This window comes from Cervus elaphus, chromosome 20, assembly GCF_910594005.1.
Source record: "Cervus elaphus chromosome 20, mCerEla1.1, whole genome shotgun sequence".
Classification (NCBI taxonomy): Eukaryota; Metazoa; Chordata; class Mammalia; order Artiodactyla; family Cervidae; genus Cervus; species Cervus elaphus.
In genome coordinates, this window is record NC_057834.1 from 25,534,131 (window position 1) to 25,558,004 (window position 23,874).

At 44.8% G+C, this 23,874-nt stretch overlaps 1 protein-coding gene across 2 annotated transcripts; it reads left to right on the top strand.

Annotated features, from left to right (window-relative positions):
- Positions 1-1,931: 1,931 nt before the first annotated feature.
- Positions 1,932-22,888, top strand: SFT2D2 (SFT2 domain containing 2). 2 transcript variants are annotated; one of them, XM_043876677.1, is made up of 8 exons: positions 1,932-2,093; positions 7,728-7,814; positions 8,062-8,147; positions 11,028-11,114; positions 13,070-13,105; positions 13,193-13,251; positions 15,158-15,187; positions 17,203-17,314. In XM_043876677.1, the coding sequence occupies exons 1-6, from the start codon at positions 2,031-2,033 to the stop codon at positions 13,245-13,247; spliced, it is 414 nt and encodes a 137-aa protein (XP_043732612.1). In that variant the 5' UTR covers positions 1,932-2,030; the 3' UTR covers positions 13,248-13,251; positions 15,158-15,187; positions 17,203-17,314. The 2 variants fall into 2 exon arrangements, with proteins under 2 accessions (XP_043732612.1, XP_043732611.1); XM_043876676.1 differs by having other exon boundaries at positions 1,936-2,093; positions 11,028-11,109; positions 17,203-22,888.
- Positions 22,889-23,874: the final 986 nt, after the last annotated feature.

A 23,874-nucleotide genomic window follows, 5' to 3' on the forward strand; every position in this document is an offset into this window, starting at 1 on the left:
ATCCAGGCAAGAGCAATAGCATTTGTTATTCAAGATCTCAGGTGTGAACTAAAATTATAAAGCATAGCCTAACCATAAAGAGGAAACCACATAAAGGTATAACTACAGGCATTTGACTGACTGCATAGGGTCCTGTGCAAAAATCCCCTTGCTTGGCTGATTTACAATACTTTCTAAAGGTCCAAGCTCTCGGTAACACTTAAATTCTCTCCATTCAGACACGGCATTACTGCTCTTTCATGAATGTTCTCCTGTGTGTGTGTGTTCATGGTGGGGAAAGAGGGTATAGGGAGATTCTCCAGTGGGTGCTCTAGTGGGTACTCTCCCTGTGGATTTCTTTTTTCTAAGCCTTTTTAAACTTGAAATTAGTTTTCCAGACATTTACCAGCAAGCAGTTTGAGACATGAGACCGTGTCCTGTCTATGGCACCATCTGAGGGTAACATGGATTCTCCAACATAGAATCATCAGCACTGGAGTCTGGTTTCAGTAAAACAAACCAAGGTGAAATGAAACATTTTCTGCCATATGGTGAGCAAGAAATGTCACAGCCATCAGTGATTTCAGGCCTCCAAATGTGAATGTAGTCTCCCAAAATGGAACACAATGCCTGCAATCCAGCAGATGCCACCAGCCCCCCATGCCCTCCCCCCCACCCCCACACAGGTTGCTGAGGAGCTGGGGGTGGGGGAATGCAAGAAGAAGCCATCTGCCACATCTGCCACCCCTTATGGTGAACAAGGAATTCAGAAGGTAAACAATCTAGAAACAGGATTTGGCCCCATATAGCTGGCAGCGGCGGCTGAGTGGCTTCAGTTGTGTCTGACTTTGTGACCCTATGGACTGTAGCCTGCCAGGCCCTTCTGACCATGGGATTCTCCAGGCAAGAATACTGGAGTGGGTTGCCATGCCCTCCTCCAGGGGATCTTCCCAACCCAGGGATCAAACCACATCTCTTGTCTCCAGCATCCCGTAGGCGATTTCTTTACCACTAGCGCCACCTGGGAAGCTCGCCAGATAGCTGAGGTACATGTAAAAGGAATGAATTCAGTGAGCACCGAGGCTTGCATCTTCCCATACATAGAAGAACACTAAATTCCTTAGCTTGACATCTGGCTTTCCTTACTACTTAATAATCTTTGATGTTCAGACTGCCTGCCCCCTTTGTTACAAACTTGTATATAGCCTGACTCCCTTTCCTGCCTCCTCAAAACAGTTTTCTCAGGGCTACTGAGGCACTATTTTCCAGGCTCAGTCTTCCAGGCTCAGAGAGTCCTTAACATTCCCACGAAATAAAATAACTCTCTACTTTTAGGTTGTGACTAATTTTTTAGTCAACACCAAAAAACACTTAACAATCTAATTAATATAGATGGCACTCCCTCAAGCAAGTTCTACTCCTTTCTACCAAAATCAGTCTTCTGGATGCATTTCCAGTTGGAATTACAGTAGTGTTTTTGTTAACTTTTCCATAAAGCTTATTAGATTAAATTTACTCCAGTTGGCCTCAATTGATTTTTAAACAGCTGTTTACACTGTAACTAGGACAAGAATGCAGATTCCTCACAGCATTTGTTTATAAGTTTGCACCCACACCAGAGGGAGTGTGGGGCACAGGAAGATGGGTTCCAGGCGTCAGTCTCGTTTCTGCAGTGCCTTTCATGTGCTAGGGACTCCGCGTTTGTCAACTGAACCTATGGAGGGCCCCCGGAAGCGAGGGCTGCCGCTCGGAGCCTGGAATGCAGCGCTGGACGCAGAACCGCAACCTAGCCTAGCTCGGCAGACCTTAAATCCAGCTCTTCCTGCCCACCCCTCCTTCCCTGCATAACATCACCGGGAGAAAGAGGGCGGGGCGTCGGCGGGCTGTGGGCGGTGGCCTCGCTGGGCGCCTGCGTGGGCAGGAGCCAGGTGGGCAGGTACCTGGGCGGGGCGCGCTGTGGTTGGCGGCGGCTGGGGCAGCACCCGGAAGAATCTGCGACTTAGCCAGCGCAACAGGCGGCTGGAGGGGCAGCCGGGTGGACCAGTCCCGCCATGGACAAGCTGAAGAAGGTGCTGAGCGGGCAGGACACCGAGGACCGGGGCGGCCTGTCCGAGGTGAGTGCACCTTGGCGGTCCACCCTGCTGGTCGCACTCTCCTCCGCCCGGCGGCTGCTGCTCCCAAGCCGCGGTGGAACGTCCGTCCGGGGCCTCGGAGAGCACCAAGCCCGCCCCCCAGCTCCGCCGGCTCTTGTTGCTAGCTGGTGAGAAAAGGATGCTGGACTTCTAGGATTTCTTGGAAAGCAACTCTGCGTCTGTCCCTTTCTCCTCCCCTGCAGGCTCCAGACCTTCGCGTTCCCCTCACTTCCCGCCCCAAGTGCCAGGGCCCAGGTTGCTTAGGGCGGTTGGCACCTGTTTACTTTTTTGTCCTTCACCCTTTCAACCTTCCGCGCCCCAGCCCCCCACAAAGGGAGGGCCACGCTGGAGCGAAACCTAGAAACAAATGCGGAAGGAAGGGTGGCCATCGGCGGCCCCGTTCCTGCTGGCCAGGGAAAAGGCTTTAGAGCCGAGCTAGGCAGAGGCCTCTGAGAAGCTGACGGAGGGAGTCCTCGTATAGATTGCCTGGGCTAGGCCCTGGTGAGGGTCCCTGCTAGATGCCCACTGCGCGCCGCACTCTGGTGCTCCCGGCTGCGTTCTTGCTCGGTTTAAGTTGTGGAGTGTGACATGCCCACCCAACGTTTGTGTACACTGTTGCTGTAAATTGTCTCCAGGAAAACCGTAAATCCTGGAGCTTTAGGACCGCATCTTGTTTCTCTGCCTGCTCATAGACGTCTTAGACCTCATAGACGCCCAAAACCTCTTAGGCCGCCTGCTTGTGTGTTCAGTTTACTGGAAAGCTTTGGTCGAGCTGAAACGTGGGCAATATTACCCGCTATGTTCTAGAGCTACACAGTGTGTTTCTTGCCTATTTCTAATGCTTTGAACTTTTTTTTTCTTTGTGGATGAGAAAATAACATTTCTCTTTATTCTTTTTTTTTTGTATTCCATGGGCCTTGGTTTTCTCATCTGTAAAAAGAAGCCGTTGCACAAGATAATATAGCTTCTTTCAACTTTGTACCTAAGTTTTTCCTCCAATTTTCATCAGTGTCTTTATTGGTTATCTCAGCATGCTGTTTTCACCTGGTTTTGCAGTTGCTGATTTTATGTTGAGTGACCCTGATACCCCCACCCCTCCATGAAATCTCAGAACCCTAAAACTTGCTGTCTGAATCTTCACCTTGAAGAAGTAACACTATAGATCTTGAGTGTTACAGGAATTGGGGTTTAACTTTTTTTGGACAGTTCAAAGCAGCCTCTGGCTTCTTTTAAATCTATTGCCTTTATTAATTGATCAAGGCTCAGAAGTAATTTCATTAGTTCCTTGTTCTTGATTTCTGGCTTCTAATATGAACCCTTAAGGGCAGCCTCAGACTAGGCCTAAGAAAATTTAGATGGTTGACAGTCATGCTTATCTTAAGTTTTATGCTGCACAGACTATCAATAAGTTTTTAAAGCAGCTGGGGTTCAAAAGGGAGATGTTTTCTTTTCCTGGGGATTCTTGGGGGGACAGTGGGAATTATGCAGTTATTTTGATTTAGAAAACCATCATGAAGTGGTAGACCCTCAAGAATGAATGATGGTAGTACAGATTGAAAATACAAATGATGAGTTTGTTTTTACCTAAAATAGTGAATGCCTATGTTGGATACAATGAAAGGCTTTAAAGAGTTGTAAGCCCAGGTATGTAAAGTCTGTTTTAGGAAGACTAGGTGCTTCTCTCTTGTTCTAAAACATTGCTGTCAGTTTCCTCTCTCTTGAGTGTGAGATTCCTGATTACATACATCACTGTGTGGCACTTCCTGAGTCCCAACTCCCAGGAAGCATTTTGCATGCAGCTGAATCACTCTCAGGGTTGTTTTTGGCTTAGTTTTTACTTATTAGGTCCAGGCCACCTTGAAAATGTTGGTCTTAACTTGTCTCACGTTTCCTATGCTTTTAAGGCTTGAGGATGCTGGTGAAATTTCTGTGGGGGGTGTGTGTGTGTGTGTGTGTGCAAAGTTAGACTCGGTGACCTTAAAGTCTCTTTCAGTTCAGTTCGGTCGCTCAGTCGTATCTGACTCTTCGCGACCCAGCACGCCAGGCCTCCCTGTCCATCACAAACTCCTGGAGTTTACCCAAACTCATGTCCATTGAGTTGGAGATGCCATCCAGCCATCTCATCCTCTGTCGTCCCCTTCTCCTGCCCTCAATCTTTCCCAGCATCAGGGTCTTTTCCAATGAGTCAGCTCTTCGCATCAGGTGGCCAAAGTATTGGAGTTTCAGCTACAGCATCAGTCCAATGAACACCTAAGACTGATCTCCTTTAGGATGGACAGGTTGGATCTCCTTGCAGTCCAAGGGACTCTCAAGAGTCTTCTCCAACACCACAGTTCAAAAGCATCAATTCTCCGGCGCTCAGCTTTCTTTATAGTCCAACTCTCACATCCATACATGACCACTGGAAAAACCATAGCCTTGACTAGATGGACCTTTGTTGGCAAAGTAATGTCTCTACTTTTTAATATGTTGTCTAGGTTGGTCATAACTTTCCTTCCAAGGAGTAAGCGTCTTTTACTTTCATGGTTGCAGTCACCATCTGCAGTGATTTTGGAGCCCAGAAAAATAAAGTCAGCCACTGTTTCCACTGTTTCCCCATCTATTTGCCATGAAGTGATGGGACCAGATGCCATGATCTTAGTTTTCTGAATGTTGAGCTTTATGCCAACTATTTCACTCTCCTCTTTCACTTTCATCAAAAGGCTCTTTAGTTCTTCTTCACTTTCTGCTATAAAGGTGGTGTCATCTGCATATCTGAGGTTATTGATATTTCTCCCAGCAGTCTTGATTCCAGCCTGTGCTTCCTCCAGCCCAGCGTTTCTCATGATGTACTCTTCATATAAGTTAAATAAGCAGGGTGACAATATACAGCCTTGATGTACTCCTTTTCCTATTTGGAAACAGTCTGTTGTTCCATTTCCAGTTCTAACTGTTGCTTCCTGACCTGCATACAGGTTTCTCAAGAGTTTACATTCAGTTATAAAAGCTGTCAGATGTCAGAAATGAGGGCTTTTAAAAAATGTTATTCTTTTAATGCAAACAATAGAAGTATGATTAGTTCTGTTTCTCCTACTTATGAAACTGCAGAATTATAAAACTTGCCTGGTAATGTCTAGTCACAGATGGGTTCCTGATGAGTTTTCTAATTGATAACCTGGTCTTCATAAAGTCAACTTCAACCTTTATTTTCTGTGAGCTTTCTGAAAATAGAGGCTTTGTGTTTTCTCTTCAGGATTGTAGGGACGAGGAAGGTCTGAATGGTACCTGGTTTGAAAGCACAGGAATGAAGCAGTATTCCTTTCTCACCTTCTTCTGGTTACCAATCCTGTTTTCCTGAATCATTCTCAGTTTTTCTTATTTTGGCAAGAGCCCCTCTTCTCTCCACATCCCAGAGTCAAAGGGACCTTTGTGCATAACTACCAGTCAGATGGCCAGGGAGCTGTTTGCCTACAGCTTCTATCCATGTGCTATTCCAACTACTCTAACTTCCAAAAAGTGCACTAGCAGTTTCTAGAGACTGTGAATTTAGGGAGTTATTTTCCATCAACACGGTTGATCTTCACAAACTGACGAAAAGACGTGTTTGGTTTTTGCTGGGTCCAGTTGGAAGTGGAGCAACAGCAACAGCTTCCTCTGGCCTGCGACCAAGCACGGGTGTGAAAGAACTTGCCATTAATTACATTGATGAAAAATTTTGGCCCCCTCCCTCATTTTGACAAATAGGGTGACATTTGGATGGTAGTCAGCTTGAGAGACGTGTAGAAGCAACGTGTTACTTTCCTTTCTGAAGGTAGAAACCAGAACTTCTTCCTATAACAAATGATTTTAATTTTTACAAGAGCTGGCATCTCATCATCCTTTTGAGGCTATTTTGTGCTTTAAGTGCCAAGGCCATATCAGATTGATACTTTGTGGCTTATCCTCTTTAAAAAACAGGTGACTCTTAAAATGTCTCTGTAGATGCCAAGCAATCCTATCCCATCTTGCTACCACAGTTTTTTTTTTTCTCATGTAGCTCTGTTCCTTTCTCCGCCTTGACAAGCTCCTTCTTTGGTGCATGCATGACTAGCAAGAGTGGTAGCTTTTGATTTTTTCCTCTGTCCTCGGCAGGAGGTTGAAAAAGGGTCTACCCGGCTTTCCTGGGCTGCCGGTCAAGCCTGGCAGCAGAGCATCAGAGGCTCGTTCTGGGGCAGAGTGTGGCATCGGGCGGCTCGCGGTCAGCTCCTGAGCCCTGCCACCACCTCTGACCGTGCCGCTCATCCTTCTGTCGCCACGCGTGTCCGCAGGTGCCCTTGTGTGCTTGTGTACGCGTGGGGGGTTTGCTGTGTCCTGAGCCCACTTTCAATGTGTGTGAATAGATGGGACAGGAGCACCCCTTTTGATAAGCTGCTCTAAATACTTTTCTTGTGAGTGGAGAGGAAGCCATGCGGTAGCAAAGCTTGCCATGCCTGCGGGAGCCTCTGGTCCTGTTCTTCTGGCTTCTGGTTTGACAGGAAGTTTGGAGACAGGGTTGAAAACAGTCCTAAGCTGGGAGCAGTCAAGGCGGTGCCCGTCTAGTGACCTTTGCAGCCTCCACCACACTACCTTCTTCCATTAGCCGTGGGAATGTGGAGTCTGGAAGCTCTTACCACATGGCCTGGTGGAGACTGTGCTATCCACTTGAGGTGAGGCCTGGGTGAATGAATATGCATGGGGCCTGGCTGTCCTGCCTCAGTTGGGCTGGAGAAAAGGCCTTTGGCCTCCCTGGCAGCTGCCTGTGAAACTTGGAAGAGCTGTGGCCACTGCATGAGGGTGAATAGGCCTCATGTCTCTGGTGCAGACACCTAACTGTCATCTTTGATGTGGGGAAAAAAGCCTCAAGAGCTACTTATAGGCTCCCTTGTTTTAGCAGAGTTTTTCTGGCAATCTTGGCCTCTTCTGAACTTTGCTCTTGGGAAGGATTAATCGTGGTGGCGGAGAGGGATGAGTAGGGCAGTCATTAATTAACTCGGATCCATCTCACATGAGGGTGGCTTGGCTGATGCCAACACCTTGAAGAACAGTTTCTACCAAGAGTGCATAGACTTGGATAAGAATCCTGGTTAGGATGAGAGTCAGACTCCTCCGGGGACCTGGAAGGACCAGCAAAAGCAGTGAGTGAGAAAACTTGGCTGGTTGAATTAGGAGATAGTGCCGCGTGGACCCAACTGCCTGAGTGCCACCCCTGTCTCTTCCCCTCTTCCTGGGCCTCTACAGGCAGAGCTCACGCCGCTCCAGGCGTGCTCCTCATCTTGCCTGGGCTGCCGTGAGGCTACTCTAGGATCTTCTGCAGTCTTGCCTTTCTGTTTGTGACATGCGTTGTGCTTAAGGCAGAGAGTTTTCACCTCTGGAGATATTCAGCCAGCAGCTTGGTAGCCTCTAATTAGCTACAGGAGAAGAGATTCATGGGACGGATCAGGAGCTGGATTCAGTGAATCATGAGGGCTGTTGCAGACGTGACCAAGTAGGAGGCCGTGTTCCTGCCTTCCTCAGTACAAATTCTAGATTTAATTATGTGTATCCTTTGTTTTGGTGATTAAATATGCACACACATGTATGTAATTAGTTTTTTATGTTATTTTTTTTTAACTATTTTAGGTTGTTGAGGCAACTTCATTAAGCTCGGGCACCAGAATAAAAGGCTTCATTGCCTGTTTTGCTGCAGGAATTCTCTGCTCACTTCTGGTAAGACCTCTCTCCCCTCTTCCAATCTTTTCCCCTGCCTTTCTTCTCTCCTCTTTCCACTTTCATCAACCTCCTTTTCTCCTTTGTTTTTCACTGAAATGCATGGACAAGAGGAGGGGGAGGTAACAGACGTGGAGGGGGAGCTAAGGGGTGCAGGGAGGGAACAGATTGCTCTGTGAACTCCTGGTTCTGTGGCTGTGCTAGGAGGGGTTCCTCATGTGCAAATGCCCTGTGCCTTGTCTTACAGGGAACTCTTTTGCTCTGGGTGCCCAGGAAGGGACTGTATCTCTTCGCAGTGTTTTATACCTTTGGTAACATCGCATCTCTTGGGAGGTAACAGTTTTGTTTTTTTTTTAATCTAACCTTAGCCAATTATTAGATGGGGAAATGGATGTAGATTGTGTTTAGCGGGAGGTGAAGGAGGATGCTTCAGTAATTATAAGGATTTGGAGAGGAAAGAGGTGGTTAAAACACATCACTTTCATATCCTATCACTTCTATATATACGTATGTATTTTTAACTTCAGCATGTATTTACATCTTGGTTCATCTTTGAAGTACCCCTGGGAGGAGGCAAGAACCACTTGTAAAAATTACCACTGTAATTTTACATGGAGCAGAGCAGTTGAATGACTTCTTCACCATTTACAGCTCCACCGTCTCCACCACCACCTTCCCCATTGCTCTCCTCTTACTGTTCTGCTCCTCGCTGATGGGCTTACGTGCTCCTACCTTGTGCTAGGCTCAGAGAATTCAAAGACAGACAGCGTTTGGTTCCTCACTGGTTGGCCAGGCAGACAGACATATAGCATGTGGAGAGAGTGATGCCTGGGAGAGGGGCAGGGGGGCTGAGCTGATCTGACCCGACTTGGGGAGCCAAGAGGCCTTTCTGTGGAGAAGGTGCTGTCTGAGCTGCTCAGAGCTCCGGCATCTATCACTGCTGCTCTGAAGACTGTATGAGTTTCCTGTTGGGCTTCCCTGTCTCTTTTATGGACCCCTCGCTGGGCCATTTTCCACAGAACTGTGGAGTCACTCATTTTGTAGCCCAACTTACCCCCTTAGTGGCCCCCCATTCCCTCTCAACAGGTGAAGTCCGAACCCCTCAGCATGCATGTGGGACAGACCCTTCCAGTCCTCCTCCTCAACCAGGCTCAACTTGTATTTCCCCCAGATGTTTTTGTTCTTTGCTGGGACTGTTTCTCTGCCTGGGGTCCCAGCCCATGTGCACCCCATATTTGATGGGTACTTGCTTATTTGTCAATACCTGACTCAAAAGTCACCTCTTCTGTGAAACCTCTTTTAATTCCATTTTCCCCTTCAGAATCACTGACCTCCTCCTTTAAAATGGGCTCTGTCTATCCCATATATATTTATGTGACAACACAGATAGCATTTTATTATACTGACTTGTTGCAGGTGTGTAAACCACTTGACAAGGGCTGCACTTCTGTCTTATTTGTCTCTACATGTCCCCAAATCTAGGTCTTTTTCTGGCGGGAAATGTTAACCAAATGATTAAGTATAATGCACTGGACACCTTCCTGAAGCTTAATTTATTAAATCTTATGATAGGGCTTCCTTGGTGGCTCAGAGGTTAAAGCATCTGCCTGCGATGTGGGAGACCTGGGTTCTATCCCTGGGTCGGGAAAATCCCCTGGAGAAGGAAATGGAAACCCACTCCAGTCTTCTTGCCTGGAGAATCCCATGGATGGAGGAGCCTGGTGGGCTACAGTCCACGGGGTCGCAAAGAGTCGGACATGACTGAGTGACTTCACTTTCACTTTCTTTATGATAGTATAATGCTGGACCTTGAGATGTCTAATCTTGCTTTAAAGCTCTCTCAAAGACTAACTTTTGGGGAGTTTTGCTTTGGGTAGGCAGCATAGGTTATAATGTAGAGTCTAGATTGAGCAGAAATATATAGGTGTGTTAGTCCAAAAGAACTATTTAACAAATCCTAATGGAACTGACCCTTCATTGCTTGGGGAGATAACAAAGGGAGTGAATTATTTCAGCGTGTGTCTAGGAGTTTGTGGCTTTACCTGTAATCTTTTATATTTTTGTATACGTGCTGCGTTTAATTTTGAAGGCCACCTTTGGCTCTTGCTTCTTGTTCAGTGTAGGCTTACGAGTGCACTCAGCTCTAACACTTGACCTGGCAGCCTTGAATTCAAGTGGAAACTTACTGGCACTTCAAAGAGAGGTAGATTTATTTAACTTTTTAAAAAAAAATTTTTTATAGAACACTTAGTAGCCAATGTCATCTGCTGGTTGGCTTGTGTTGAACACTGACTATAACCAGCTACTCGTGGAGTGACGCTTCTGTCAGGAGTCAGGAAGCATGACTTATAGCCGGCCCTGGCTCTTGCGGTGTTAGGCGAGCCTGCTTCCTTTGTGTTTACTCTTTCTTATCAGCCGCCTCTCAGATTTCATCTCTGCAGAAGACATGCTGAGCCTGTCCTTTGGAGCTTGGTAATCCAATAGATGTGGGCTGGAATGCCAGCTTGTTTAAGTGCCTAGCTGTGTGATCTTGGAAAGTTACATAAGTAAATTAACCTTTCTGAACTTCATTTTCTCAGCTCTGAAATAAGTGTAATAATACCTAACTGCCAGAGTAGTTGAGAGGATGAAATGGAATCATGTATGTGATATCTAGCATTTAGCAAACAGTCCACACATCATGGATGCTACTCCTACCATCATTAGAATTATGGAGATTATGAAAGAAAATGGAATTCTCTGCTTATTAACATAAACTCCCTAAGCCTGTAAGATACGTTTTTTCCTTTTTCAGTTACCTGAGTCTTTTTGTCTCCATGGGTGGGTTGTTAAGCAGGCCAAGGTAGCAGCTGTAAGAGAGGGGTCCTCTAGCCTAGTGGTTATGGAGGTAGTTCCGGAGTCAGGCCTGCATGCACCTGCAGCCTCCCTCTACCATTTTCTAGTTGGATGGCCTTGGTAAGTAATAAGTACGTCTGGATTTAAGGTTCTTCATCTGCAGAACAAGTACGGTAACTGTCCTGTGATCGCTTCATACATTGTCAGTGGGTTGAATGAGAATAGGGCACAAAGGCCCTGAGCACAGAGCCCTTCAAGTGCTGGCTACCCTCACTGCTCCCACTGCCGCCGGTGAGCTGCAGCAGCGATGGGAGGCGCCTCGGTGGCCCCGGTGTGGCTTTGTCTGGTCTGAATGGCTTGTCTGTGTTTGCTCCTCAGCACTGCCTTCCTCATGGGACCAATGAAACAGCTGAAGCGAATGTTTGAGCCTACGCGTTTGATTGCAACTGTCATGGTGCTGGTAAGGTCTGCCAGTCAGGTAACAGGAGTTACCTGTTTAAAATAGGGGTTTTTGTTCCTGCTGTTTGGAGTTTTTTTCCTCTTAAATCTGTAGACTTCTACCCTTTTCTCTTTCATCTTCACTTACAACCCAATGTCTGTACCCACTGTGGCAGAAGGGCCGTCCCTTTTTAAAATTTTATTTTTATTTATTTATTTGGCTGTGCTGGGCTTTAGTTGTGGCATGCAGGGTCTAGTTCCCCCATCAGGGATCGAACCTGGGCCCCTTCCACTGGGGGTGAGGAGTCTTAACCACAGGACTACCAGGGAAGTCCCAGGAGCGTTCTTTATCTAATAATTTTTCTCTTCCCTCTGACTTGTGTTTTAGTTGGTATGAGGTATTGCAAGTTCTATAAAGTTCCCAGAAGGTTTTGCTTGTCAGTTTAGTCAAACTCAACGTGGTAATGGGCTTCCCAGGTGGCGCTTGGAGTAAAGAGCCTGCCTGCCAATGCAGGAGACATGAGATGTGAGTTCGATCCCTGAGTCGGGAAGATCCCCTGGAGGGCATGGCGACCCACTCCAGTGCTCTTACCTGGAGAATCCCATGGACAGAGGAGCCTGGCAGGCTACAGTCCATAGAGTCACAAAGAGTTGGAGGTGACTGAAGCAACATAGCATGCATGCAGTCATGTGGTAATAAGAGAGCTGTGACATCCTTCTGGTAATAGGTGATGCCACACACAAGCAGAGCTTGGAGGGCATTACTCAGGAACACAGGGTTCATTCTCTAGAGTGGGTATCCAGTCTAACATGGTCTCTTTTTCTCCTTGTCATCATCTGACTTTGGAATTCTGTTTGTTTTCATCAATTTTCCTGCGGTGGGTCTGGTCTCCTATTCCCTGCTGGTCACCACAGTGCCTTAAGTCTTGTCCTGTCTTTCTCTCCCTAATGGGGAATGCCTCTCTCTTCCTTGGGCCACGTTATTCCCTTGGACCATCCCATCATTCCAGACCATATTGTCTGGACTTCTGTTATAATTATCAGTATTGAGGTATTGTAGCTTGATCCATATACTTCTATTTTTAGTTTTATTTGTGTACATCTCATTTGCTCAGATAGGTAAAAGTCCATTGCAACTATTCTGTGTTCTTTCAGAGCATGAGGTACAATGCTGGACACCAATTTATTTCCATCATATTTATTGAACAATTACTGATATAGCAGGATAGAGAGGATAAGCGTGACTGACAGCTGGAGTCATTGTTCTTGGCCAGCCCTGGAAGTAGATGAGCTGCAGAAATCTCTTTCTGAAAGAACTTTCTCAGAAAACATGCAGGGGTGAGGGGAAGGCGTGGGATTCCCTGGCAGTCCAGAAGTTAGGATTTTGTGCTTTCACTCTCATGACTTGAGTCCAATCCCTGGTCAAGGAACTAAGATCCCACAAGCTGTGTGTGGCACAGCCAGAAAAAAAGAAGACTAGAAAGGACTTGGGGAAAGTGTTAGCTATAAACAGATACAAACAGATAACTGCCTCATGGGCTCTGAGAGTGACATCTCATGTTAACCTTTGTCCTTGCAAGCCCTTTCTACTCCAGAGACTATAAAGAAGTGTGTGTTAAACTTCACATTTGAATGCACATTTGAATGGAAAGATGGATGGATGGGTAGTCCGGAAATGTGCTTGTATTTGCTGGGCAGAGATTGTGAGAAAATTTGAAAGTAGAAGAGGATCCTCCTTCTCTTTTTAATCTACATGAATCCTTATTGACTTATTTCATTTGACCTCTTCTGCCAAAACATGGGTTCTGAGGTAGCTTAGACACTTTGAAATAATGGTTGCATTTGGTTCCTGTAATAATCACAGAATCTGATTACTGCAGTTTTGATGCGCTGTTGTAAGTTTGTCAAGAATGTCTTTACAATTTTTCCCCTCCCTGTTGTCATTGTCACTATGTTAATTAATGTTTCCATTCTCTCTCTAGCTGTGTTTTGCGCTTACCCTGTGTTCTGCCTTTTGGGTAAGTGTTTTTTTTAATTTTCATTAACCTTTTTGGTGTGTGCCTCTTGTCATACACATTCCTGTAACCAGATCATTTTTATTCCAGTGGCACAACAAAGGGCTTGCTCTCATCTTCTGTATTTTGCAGTCTCTGGCCCTGACGTGGTAAGTAACCTTTTCAGCTGTCCCCTCCCACATCGGTCTCTGACTAATGCAGCTGAGGGAGATAAAATCCCACATGACGTGGGCAGGAGGATTAGGAACACAAAAGCTTTTCGATTTAAAAATCCTTAATGATGCAAGTCAAGTACACTGTAGAGCCAAAACCTGTCAACTCAGCCCACTGCCAGTAGGTGGCCTTAGTGGTCTTGAGTGGTCGTTGGAGGCCATTTGGCCACTGCGGCATTTTTGCTGGCCTCAGGGTTGATTTTGAGATGTTGCTAACATTATTCAACCATTCACGTCCAGTAAGAGGAAGGACAATGAAGTATTGTAGGGGCTGGTAAAAAGAGGCTTGTGAGTCAAATAGACATTAAAGAAAAGGGAAGCTGGCAAAAAAAAAAAAATATCATGAGTGTTTTATTTATGGTTGGATGAATCATTTAACAGAAGGACAAAAAGTGTCACTGTCCAGGAACAGTGACTGATGAAATGGAAAACCGTGTGGCTGTGGGCTGCAGCACGACCAGAGAATTGTGGCCCAGAGCCCAAGCAGACAGAAGGGACCACTGGGGACATTATTGCTCAAAACCATGGGTGGTGCTGTAGGTTCATGGCCATTTCAAACCTGTCCAAGCATGTATGGAAACAAATGTCCTGAGACATTTCCGTAATATGTTCTCAGTTTATCAAAGGATGATATCTGCCAGGACAGTTTCATAAAAATGTGACTAGATCTACTTTGGGGAAAAAATGTTGGCTCTAATGCAAAGAAAGGAGGACTAAAAGTTTTAAAACTTCCAGGGATCAAGTGTAGTCTTATTTGATAGAATTCAATCTTGAGACTACATGCTTAACATCCATTCTTCCTTTTAGTAATTTTGGGCTTTTGAATAAATGTACTTTCAAAATTCCCTTTGGCATTTACTCTGTTCCAAGTAAGTGAGCTCCTTCTGTACATGGTGAGTGTCAGAATCAGAGAAGGGTGGCCTGATTTTAATATAACACATACAGTGTGTTAATGTATTGAAAGGGCCTGGTGTAATGGCTTATGTTTGTATTTTGGTTTTCTTCTGGAGGCAGAAATCAGTCCTCACATGCACATGCCTTTCTTTGCTTATAGACTGATTATGAAGCCAGTTTTTAAAGGTTCGGCATTCACATGGGCGCAGGCAAATGGCCCTGTTACAACGCTGATGTGTTCCAACTATATATGCCTTCTTAGGGCTGATTGACTTCCAGCCTGCCTGACACCCAGGCCTGGTCTTTTGGGATGTGGCCAGCTTCCTCCCTGTGTGGTTCTCTCCTGGGGAAGGGGCTGAGTTAACTGAGACCACCAGGAAATCTATGGGCTTGGGTTCTTAAAGAATCATATTTTATAAAAGAAGAATCACAGCTTGCTTACACGTTCATCCACAGAGCCACTGGCAGCGTGCTTCCCCACGCTTTACCAATGCTCTTCTCACTCCTTTCACAATTCATGGGCAAGAGCAGAGAGTCTATCCCAGTTGGGTAGAAGGTACATTCTGCTGAGGGTTTGTAAAATATTAGGGGACAACCGATCTGGATCTTATTTAGTGCTCTGTAAGAATAGGGCTTCTAGGATATCTGGAATCTGTGTGTTGTAGGTGCTGTTGCTGGCTCATTTGGTTAAAGATTAACCCCGTGAGGCTGAGGTGACAGTTATCGCCGCAGGGGACTTTTGCCCCCAGCTTTGATTACAGATGATCCTCGCTTCCCTGTTACACACGTGACACCGTGTGTGTGTGTGCTTGTGTGTGTGTATATGTGTGTATAGGGGTGTGTGTGTTCATGCACCTTTCACACATTGCAGGTGCTCAGAAGCCCAGTTCACCATGTGATCGTCCACTCCCTTCATTTGACTAGATCTTTTGTTTGTTCTTCATTGTAGGTACAGTCTTTCCTACATACCATTTGCAAGGTAAGACTGACTCTCCTTAGGACTGTAACATCAATTATTTGGGGATGAGGATATGTTTGCACAGGTCCTTTTAGTTGAGGGTGGTTTTATAGAGCTCATGCTATTACATATTTACTAAAAACCCTTGAGACAAATGAGCAGATGTGATACACCTATTTTGGGCTTCCCTGGTAGCTCAGACGGTAAAGCGTCTGCCTATAATGCGGGAGACCCGGGCTCGATCCCTGGGTCAGGAAGATTCCCCTGGAGAAGGAACTAGCAACCCACTCCAGTATTCACGCCTGGAAAATCCCATGGACTGAGGAGCCTGGGGGCTACAGTCCATGGGGTCGCAAAGAGTCAGACACGAATGAGCGACTTCACTTCACATACACCTATTTTATGATTTTATACATTTGTAAGCTAAGGCTCATCCCCAGCCCCACCTGTAATACAACCAGTGATGATCATTGACCCACGTCTGCCAATTCCTGATGCTGGGAACATTCTGCTGTGATAGATAGATAGATTCCTTATCACTTTTTAAACCTGTAACTTTGTGGATATTTTCTTAAAGGTGATTATCACCTTAATAATCACTGAGCAAAGGATGGAAGGTTCATGCTTGTTTTCTTGCCCTATCCCACTGATGGAACATTTCAGAAAAGAATTCACAAAGAGAAGTAAGCAGGGCCAGAACTCTGGAGGACTGTGGTTTCCTAATTAGCAGTGTGACCTTGGGCAACTCATTTGACCCCACCTTGGCCTGAAAGAACTCATGATAACTAAGAATAGTTTCGCCCCTTCTCACTCTGAGCTTCTGACCTCAAGACCTCCTTAAATTAGCACTTTCAGTGATCTCTATCTCTGAGTCTGTTCTCATGTCACTCTTTAATTTCCATTCTTTTATAACCTGTTAACTAAAAAGGGCTTTTCCTAAGGAAATGAGAAGTGTGAGAGAGCTGGGAATGAGGAAGAACAGGCTTAAGTTTCAACGCCTTCCAAGCCTGTGTCTGACAGTGACCAGAAGATGCTGGGGAGTGACTGATTAGACAGGAAGTTAACTAGCTCATTGTGTTAAAGGCTGTGTGAATAGACTTTCCAGGTCCCTTAATATGTTATGTATATTGTGAGCTGCCATGAGGGATCTTCCTTGATCATAAAACACTTTCTCGTGCATCTGCTGGGACTTCAGTGTGGAGCGGATCTTAAGAAACGCAGTCCTAGAATGATCTGGATAGTAAAATGCAGTGTCTGTTCACGTGAATGCATTCTCTCATGCTCCCTCCCTCGGGTGACTCTAGCGTCCTCAGCCAAGTGCAGCTGGGAACACAGAGAATAGGGCTTGGGTGAGAAGCCTTAGATGTGGAGGTGGGCTGGACGTGCCTGCGTGGTGAGCATGGGAGTTTGCCGAGCCCTCCCTCTTTTCCTGCATGCTCTGCACTGCATTCCAAGGAGTAGGTGCCCGAGGTAGGGCTCACACATCAGGGTCACAAGTGTCAGTCCTCAGAGAGAGCTCCATGTGCGAGGGAACAACACGATGCCTCTTAACAAGTTTCTGCTGCCTACTCAGAAGGAAGAAAGGCCCCAGAGCCTATTTTATTTAATGTTTTTAGTGCATTCTGTGCTTCTGGTTGATATTAAAGTACACAGTCCTGACTAATTTTTTGGTTTCAGAAAGTTTCTGCTTTCTTCCTATTTTTTCCTCTGATTGTCAAGATAGCTGTTGTTTATTAAATATCTGTTCTGTTCAGTGCGTTAAGCCCCGAACTGGTCAGTAGGATAGATGGGAACGTGCCCTTTTATAGATGAGGAATATGAAATTCAAATAAGTCAAGTAACTTGCCCAGTTTGACATTGCTAATAGATGTTGAAGCTGAAGTTGATGCCATGTAGATCTGACCTCATAATCTAGAAGCTTTCTGCCCTGCAGCATGCTACTCTGGGTGCCCAGGAAATCTCAAGGAGGGCCCTTACCACTTACAGGAGGCTTTGGGTTGATGATCTCCTGTTTTTCTTTGTGTTTTTTCTCCCAGGGACGCTGTGAAGAAGTGTTTTACTGTGTGTCTTGCGTAACACACAGCCAGGTTTGCAAAGCTCTGGAAAGCACCGTGGATGGATGTGGGTGGACCGTGTTGTAAATATCTTCTAAACCTCTGTCTCACAGACATGTGCCTTTGATCTTGCAAGCAACGTGCGGCTTGCATTTTGAACCTTTGAGGATTGCTTCTGGAGGCAACTGTGTGTTCCCAAACCCAAATGTCTGTCACATGATACAAGAAATGGGTTCTATATCTGACAGAGTGGAATCTTCCTCATGTACCTTTGGATGGTGTTCCACTGAGCTCTTACGAGTAAGAACCTTGTTAGCAACAGCAGATAAGCCTTGGAAGCCAGTGATTCCCAGTTGGTGACAGATGGCCCCACTGGAGACTCAGGTGCAACAGGAAGGGATAGAGTTTGGGAGTCAATGGGACTTTGTAGATTTGTCCCTCAGCGTGTCACGCCTGCCCCATACAACATGGATGTACTTCTCCTGTGATGTCCAGGACCAAGCTGCCATCCTGACGTTTGAACACGAGCCTGTGGACAGCCTGGCTGGAATGAGGTAGAAAAGCACTTTCTGATGATGTGTGTTGTTTTTAAACCTGAACAGCTCTCTTCTGGCTCCACCCCTGACTATGGATTGTATTTTCTTTCCTTCTTTTTTATTGGAGTGTAGTTGCTTTACAGGGTTGGGTGGGAATGTATTTTCTAATGCTCAGTGCATACTCTTTTTCTTGGGTTTTCATTTCTTTCTTTCTCCCTCCCCAACGTATCTTCACTCTTGACCTCCTGGAACGAGATTGAAAGAGAACAAAGCTGCAGCAGTAAACACGAGTGTTTCCTTTTGGACAGGAGCCCGTAGGAGGTGAAAAACCATGCTGCTCTCTGCTGTATTCCGCCCCCACCACCATTATTTGTATATGTTTGCTTTTAAACCGATTTTATTTTCCATTCTCCCCTGGAATGGGGCCAGGGGAGAGTAGGTGGGAAGACAGAGCCCAACCGTGGAGCCAGCAGAAAGTAGGCAGTCCTACCCAGTGACCTTTAAACAGTCCCAGCGTTTTGCACTGGAGCCTGTGCTGGAAACAGTGGGAGAAGATGCCAGGGACTGCAGAGTGGCCATATCACAGCCTGATGCCTGATCACAGACAGACTGCTTTCATGTCCCTGATCTTGTCTAGTCCTGGTAAGAGCCTTGTGATCAAGCAGAGATTGTTAACCCACTTGGCAGTCTAAAAAAAATCAAGGCTCAGAAAAGTTACTAGATCTACCCAAAATCAGAGTTGATGGCAGAACTGAGTCCTGAGCCTGGGTGCCGCTGCTTCAGTCCCCTTCGTAACCCGCATTTCTGGATGTGGCTCTGGTGATATCTCCTGTAACAATTTTCCCCGTTTTCATCAGTCAAGCTTGTTCGTTTTCTGGCCCCAGTCCTCTACATCATTGTATCTTCTCCTGCTTAGTCTCCCTGTGCGAAGCTTCCTCCTGGATCTGTGGCCTCTTCATCAGTTCTTTTGTGCCCGTTTGCCCCTCCTTATACTGCATGACCATCAGAATGTCCTGTATTGATCATCAGAGCTCTTGGCATTGCAAGGCCTCCAAAGTCTCCTTCAAAGCCAGTCTGTTTGGGTTTGCCTTTCTCTTCTTCCTGGTCTGGTCTGTCCACTCAGACTCTTGCTCTGGGAGCCTCCAAACCAAAGGCAGTGTTCCACCTCTTGTCTCTTTGCTTGCTAATAGCTGAATTCTTTTTTCTGTTGTAGCTGAGACCTCAGACTGGCAAGGCTCTTCTTCTGATCTGGGGAAGGTATGAACAGGCCTGATGGTGCCAGAGTGAGGAACCAATGTTACTGGGCCCTTTCTAGGCTGTTGAGGGCATCCTGTCTTCTGCTGAGACCCCTAATATACCTTCAGCTAGAATTGGAAAGTATATACTACCATCTGGTTACCTTCACATGCCCGGTGCTTCCAGCAGACTGCTCAGATCTCAGAAGGGTCCTGAATGGGGCCAGAAGGAAGTCAGGAGTCTTCATTGCTTCTTCTCTTTAAAGCTGATGTGAAACTAACCTGGTCTTACTGTGAGCTTCAACTAGCCTGAAGGCCACGAACAGCCAGAGGATCTCTGGCTGACCCCTCTGTACCTTTTTCAGAGGCTGGACTTGGACTTTGTGAGACATGAGGTTAAGAGGTCACCTGGCCTGTATGATGTTGTGGTGGTTAATGTGGACTATGAAGTCAAATAGGTCTGGGTGAGCTGTGTCTCAGTCACATGCTAGTGTCAGGTTGAACAAGCTCCTTAACCTCTGGTCCTCATGTTGCTCATCTGTTTAAAAATAATGGGGATAGTTGCTGCTGGATCATTGCAGGATGTCAGTAAGAAATATGTCAAGTGCTTAGCAGGGGGCCCAGCATAGGTAAATATCTCAGTAAAAGGTGGGTATTATTATTTAAGCCTGACAATAATGGATGACCATTGAAGGTGAGAGGGTGAATGTCTCTGGTCATTAATTTATCTAAAAAAATTTATTTTGTAATATGTGTCTGGCACTACAGATGTCACCGTGCAACATCTCACTGAATATTCACAATAACTTCGCTAGACTAGCAGTGCGTGCTGTCGCTGGGTTGTGTCTGGCTCTTTGCGACCCTATGTACTGTAGCTCACCAGGCTCCTCTGCCCATAGGATATTCCAGGCAAGGATACTGGAGTGAGTTACCATAGGCCAGCAGTCTTGTCTCTATTATTAGACAAGCAACAGCCTCAGAGAGGGTAAAGGGTCTGTACCAGATCTCACCGGCAGAGGACGCCAGTTCTTAGATAAAAGCTCCTACTTTGTCTGCTCTTGAGTCCTGTGGCCAGGTTGCTCATATAGGTCCGTTCCAACACCTTAACAGCTCATGGGTGGTCTTGCCTTCCAGGATCTTCCCAGACTCCTACATTTTTCTTTCTGCTGCCTTACCTTTTGGTTACTTCCCTACTTGTTTTTGTCTGCCAGATTGTAGGTGTCCATCTCAAATGTACTGAAAGCTGTTACCAAGCAACAGTGCTGGTTAAAAGCGACCCCATGGATGAGACAAGGAGTGGAGAGTTAGGGTTTTAGATCCTGTGGCTGTTCGTGGTCTGTTTCCCTGCTCCTCTGCCTTCCATCTTACCTGTTCATTGCTGGGTTAGATCTTTGCATTTTGGAATGAAGGCAACCTTTGAGGTGGCCCTTTTGTAGATAAGAAGTGTGTTTGTTCAAGGCGGTGCTCCCATCAGCGGGGTGGGAGGCTGGCCCGAATGCCCTTCCTTGGCTGTGTTGGCCTGTGACCTGTGCTGGGAGTAGCCCTGCTCTCCCGCCCTGGAGGCCTGGACTCTTCTTAGGTTTTCCCGCCCCTTAGAAACTGCTTGTCTGCTGGGCTAGTGTGTTTACTATCTCATTGACCCCACCTCCTGTCTCAGAGTTCTTCACTTTTGCTTAATGTGCTCAGGGGGGCCTCTGGTTCTCCAACTTCTCTGCATGGCTGTGCCTATGGCTATGGGCTGCTGAGACCCGGCCTAAGCTTTCCTCTCTCCCTTCCACAGACTGTCTTGTCTCTGGGAAAGAGCAAAACACTCTATCTGGCTGAGCATTCTCATTGGCCTCATTATCAGTGCTTGGAGCTTCTGTGCATCACTCCTGTGTGGTGACTGTGGATTATCCACCTGAGTGCTACCCTAATCAGTATACGCTCAGAAGCAAGAAATATAATCATGAAATGCATCTAACATTACTTATGGATACTTCCATTAGGAAAGATAATCAAGAAGAGGGTCATACCTTAAAAAAAAATGGTTTGGGGGTACTGGTTTGGCTGCTTCTGCTTTTGATATCTGCATGAGAGTGACATGTGTTACAACACACGTGATGAAACTTGGCAGAATGAATTAGAAAATAAAACTGCAGCCCTGTGACTTCGATATTCTTTTTGTATGGGGTTGCCTATATAAGGCTTCTCTTCTCATCTCCTTCCTCAGATAACTTCTGACTAGAGTGGCTGCAGAATTCCAGATACTTCAGAGTTCACAACCCATCCTTAAACTTCATTTTTTAAGCAAATAAAAACAACAAAATCAGTGTTTAAGGTTTATACAGTCATTTTGCTAGATAGTAGGCATCATTCTTTTGATTTTAAAATCCAAGACTTAAGTTTTTAGATATGCAGTAGTTTCCTTGCAGTTAGCATTTTTAAAAAAGTGAATAAACTCTCACCTGATGTTAAATACAGATTTATATGTGCGTAGCTCTTGAAAAGATTAACAAAAGAATTTACATTTAAAAGTCTACATTTTTTTTTTTTTACCAATTTTTATTTAAAAAGTTGGAAAGTTAAGTCATGTGACTTTAAAGTACCTTCTCATTTATAATTTTATGAAATTCTGAGATCTTGAGGGTTTTTTGGTCAAGTGAAGAGGAGAGTGCTATGTGGTGTAGTTGCCGCCAGTTTACTTGGGGTAGGGCATTTCGTCCCACTTTTCAGTTATCTAGTTCTACCCTGAATGCTTTAATAACACTCCTAAGGCCCTGGTACACTTAAGCTTTGCTGTTGATGGCTCAGATTTCTGCCCCTTGGCTTCACAAAGCACAGAGCTTTGTGAGCAGAGCCCAGGGACCATCAGTGCCTTTGTTGATGTAAACTGACTGAATAAAATTGTGTTCTTTCTTAGCTGGAGCTGAAAAACTGATGATGAGCTTGAAAATGTACAGAGCATTTTCTATAGATGGAATGAACTGAAAGCAGGGAAGAGTATGTTCACTAGGCAGAAGGAACATGGCTATTTGAAGTGAAAGGTCAATCAATAGCACTGTAATAAACAATCCACAGCATCGTAATAAACAACTACTACTGGTGTGTATATTCAGAACAATGTCACTGCATTTTTTTTAATCGGAGTATAATTGCTACAGTGGTCATTACGTTTAATAAATAGCACCAAAAACAGACATAGCATAGGCAGAAATTCCCTGATATAAATGGCTGCCTAGATTTAATATCATGGTGGATGCGTGGGAGCCATCCTTTGAGACCAAACTGAGACTTGTTCCTGGGCAGAATGTTGCTTCCTGCCTGTTGAACTTCCAAACTGCAAGAAGAGGTGCATTAGCACCTTAAGTACAGATGAACCTTATACTTGTTTAGTGTCTTAAAGGAGAACCATAGTTTACATGCAATCTTGTGGTCTTAATGCTATGAAAAGTGCTTTCTTTGCCTTTTTCAATGTATTTGCTTGACTTAGCCACTTTGAACAAGGAAAAAAAAATAAAACCTCTGAACTATGATCTTTTGCTGCTTTTGTACATTCTGATTGTGCAGTTGAGATTATGGATTTTTAAAAGCCCATGGGGAATTTATATGCCTACAGAACATTGTGCCTGTTCTAATATGATAAGCTTTTAAGACACTTTGTTAAAAATTCAATTTTTATAACTGTATACTCAGCTAATTTTGAATGCTGCTGATGGCATACCTAAATTTTTATATCAAAAAATACATTGCGTGCTGTTTTTCCTACCTTGAGATCCTATTTCATACAATGAATATTGTTTTCTTTTTACTAACCCCTTTCAAAGAGAAAGAATTTTACTGTTAAGCAAGCTATTTTTCCCCCAAATATCACAAAACTTCTTTTTCTCTAATAAATGATAGCATTATCATCTTTAATAAATTTTGTGTTGTCTCTTATTCATGTTTGTTTTTCCAGGAGTCACTAAGCCAAATGAGATTGCATGACTATGAGAAAAGACCATGTCTTTAATGTGAATCTTTAATGGTAGCACATATCATAGGTACTTAAAGATGTGTTTTGAGATAAACTGGTATGTTTATCCTTTTTTCAAATGACTTAGGATAAATACAGATCTAAGGACAGTTTTAAAGGTTTTGAAATGTAAGAAATTTCAAGTGGTTATTCTGGAATACTCCTGTATACCTTGCTGGTTTAGTTACTTTGTGTAAACCAGGTTGTCAAATTAATTACTGTAAGGTTTTTAATAATAATATTTCCTTATTCTTTTAATGTCTGTAGCACTTGTAGTTATGTCAGTTCTTTCATTGCTGATACTGATTATTTGTGTCTATATTGATCAGTCTAGCTTGAGGTTTATCAATTGTATTGACTGTTTCAAAGGACAACTCAGTTGAAAAGATTTGAACAGACATTTAACTTAAGAAAATATGTGAAAAGCAAGCAAACACGTCTAATAATAACATATCATCATTATATGAAGTTAATAAAAACAGGTAAAACTCAATCCTAGATTTTGAAGATGTATTCTTAGGTGGTAAAATTATAATGAAAGCAAGGAAGTTATTTGCATAAAAGGTTGGGTAGTGATTACTTTGAGAAGGACAGAGAGGTTAATGATTGAGGAGAAACAGAATGTGTGGGGAGACCCTGGGTGCTGAAGTATTCTATTTCTTCATCAAGTGGTACTTACAGGGTGTTCATTGGTAAATCATTGCACTTTGTGTTTTTTGTGTATGTGCTCTTTTAAAAGAATATTTTTTTGGCTGCACTGGATCTTAGTTGTGGCGCACAGGTATATCATTGCAGCATGCACGTGGGATCTTTCATGGGAGTGCACAGGCTTCTCTCTAGGTGCACTGTGCTGGCTTAGTAATTGAGGCACATGGGCTTCATGACATGT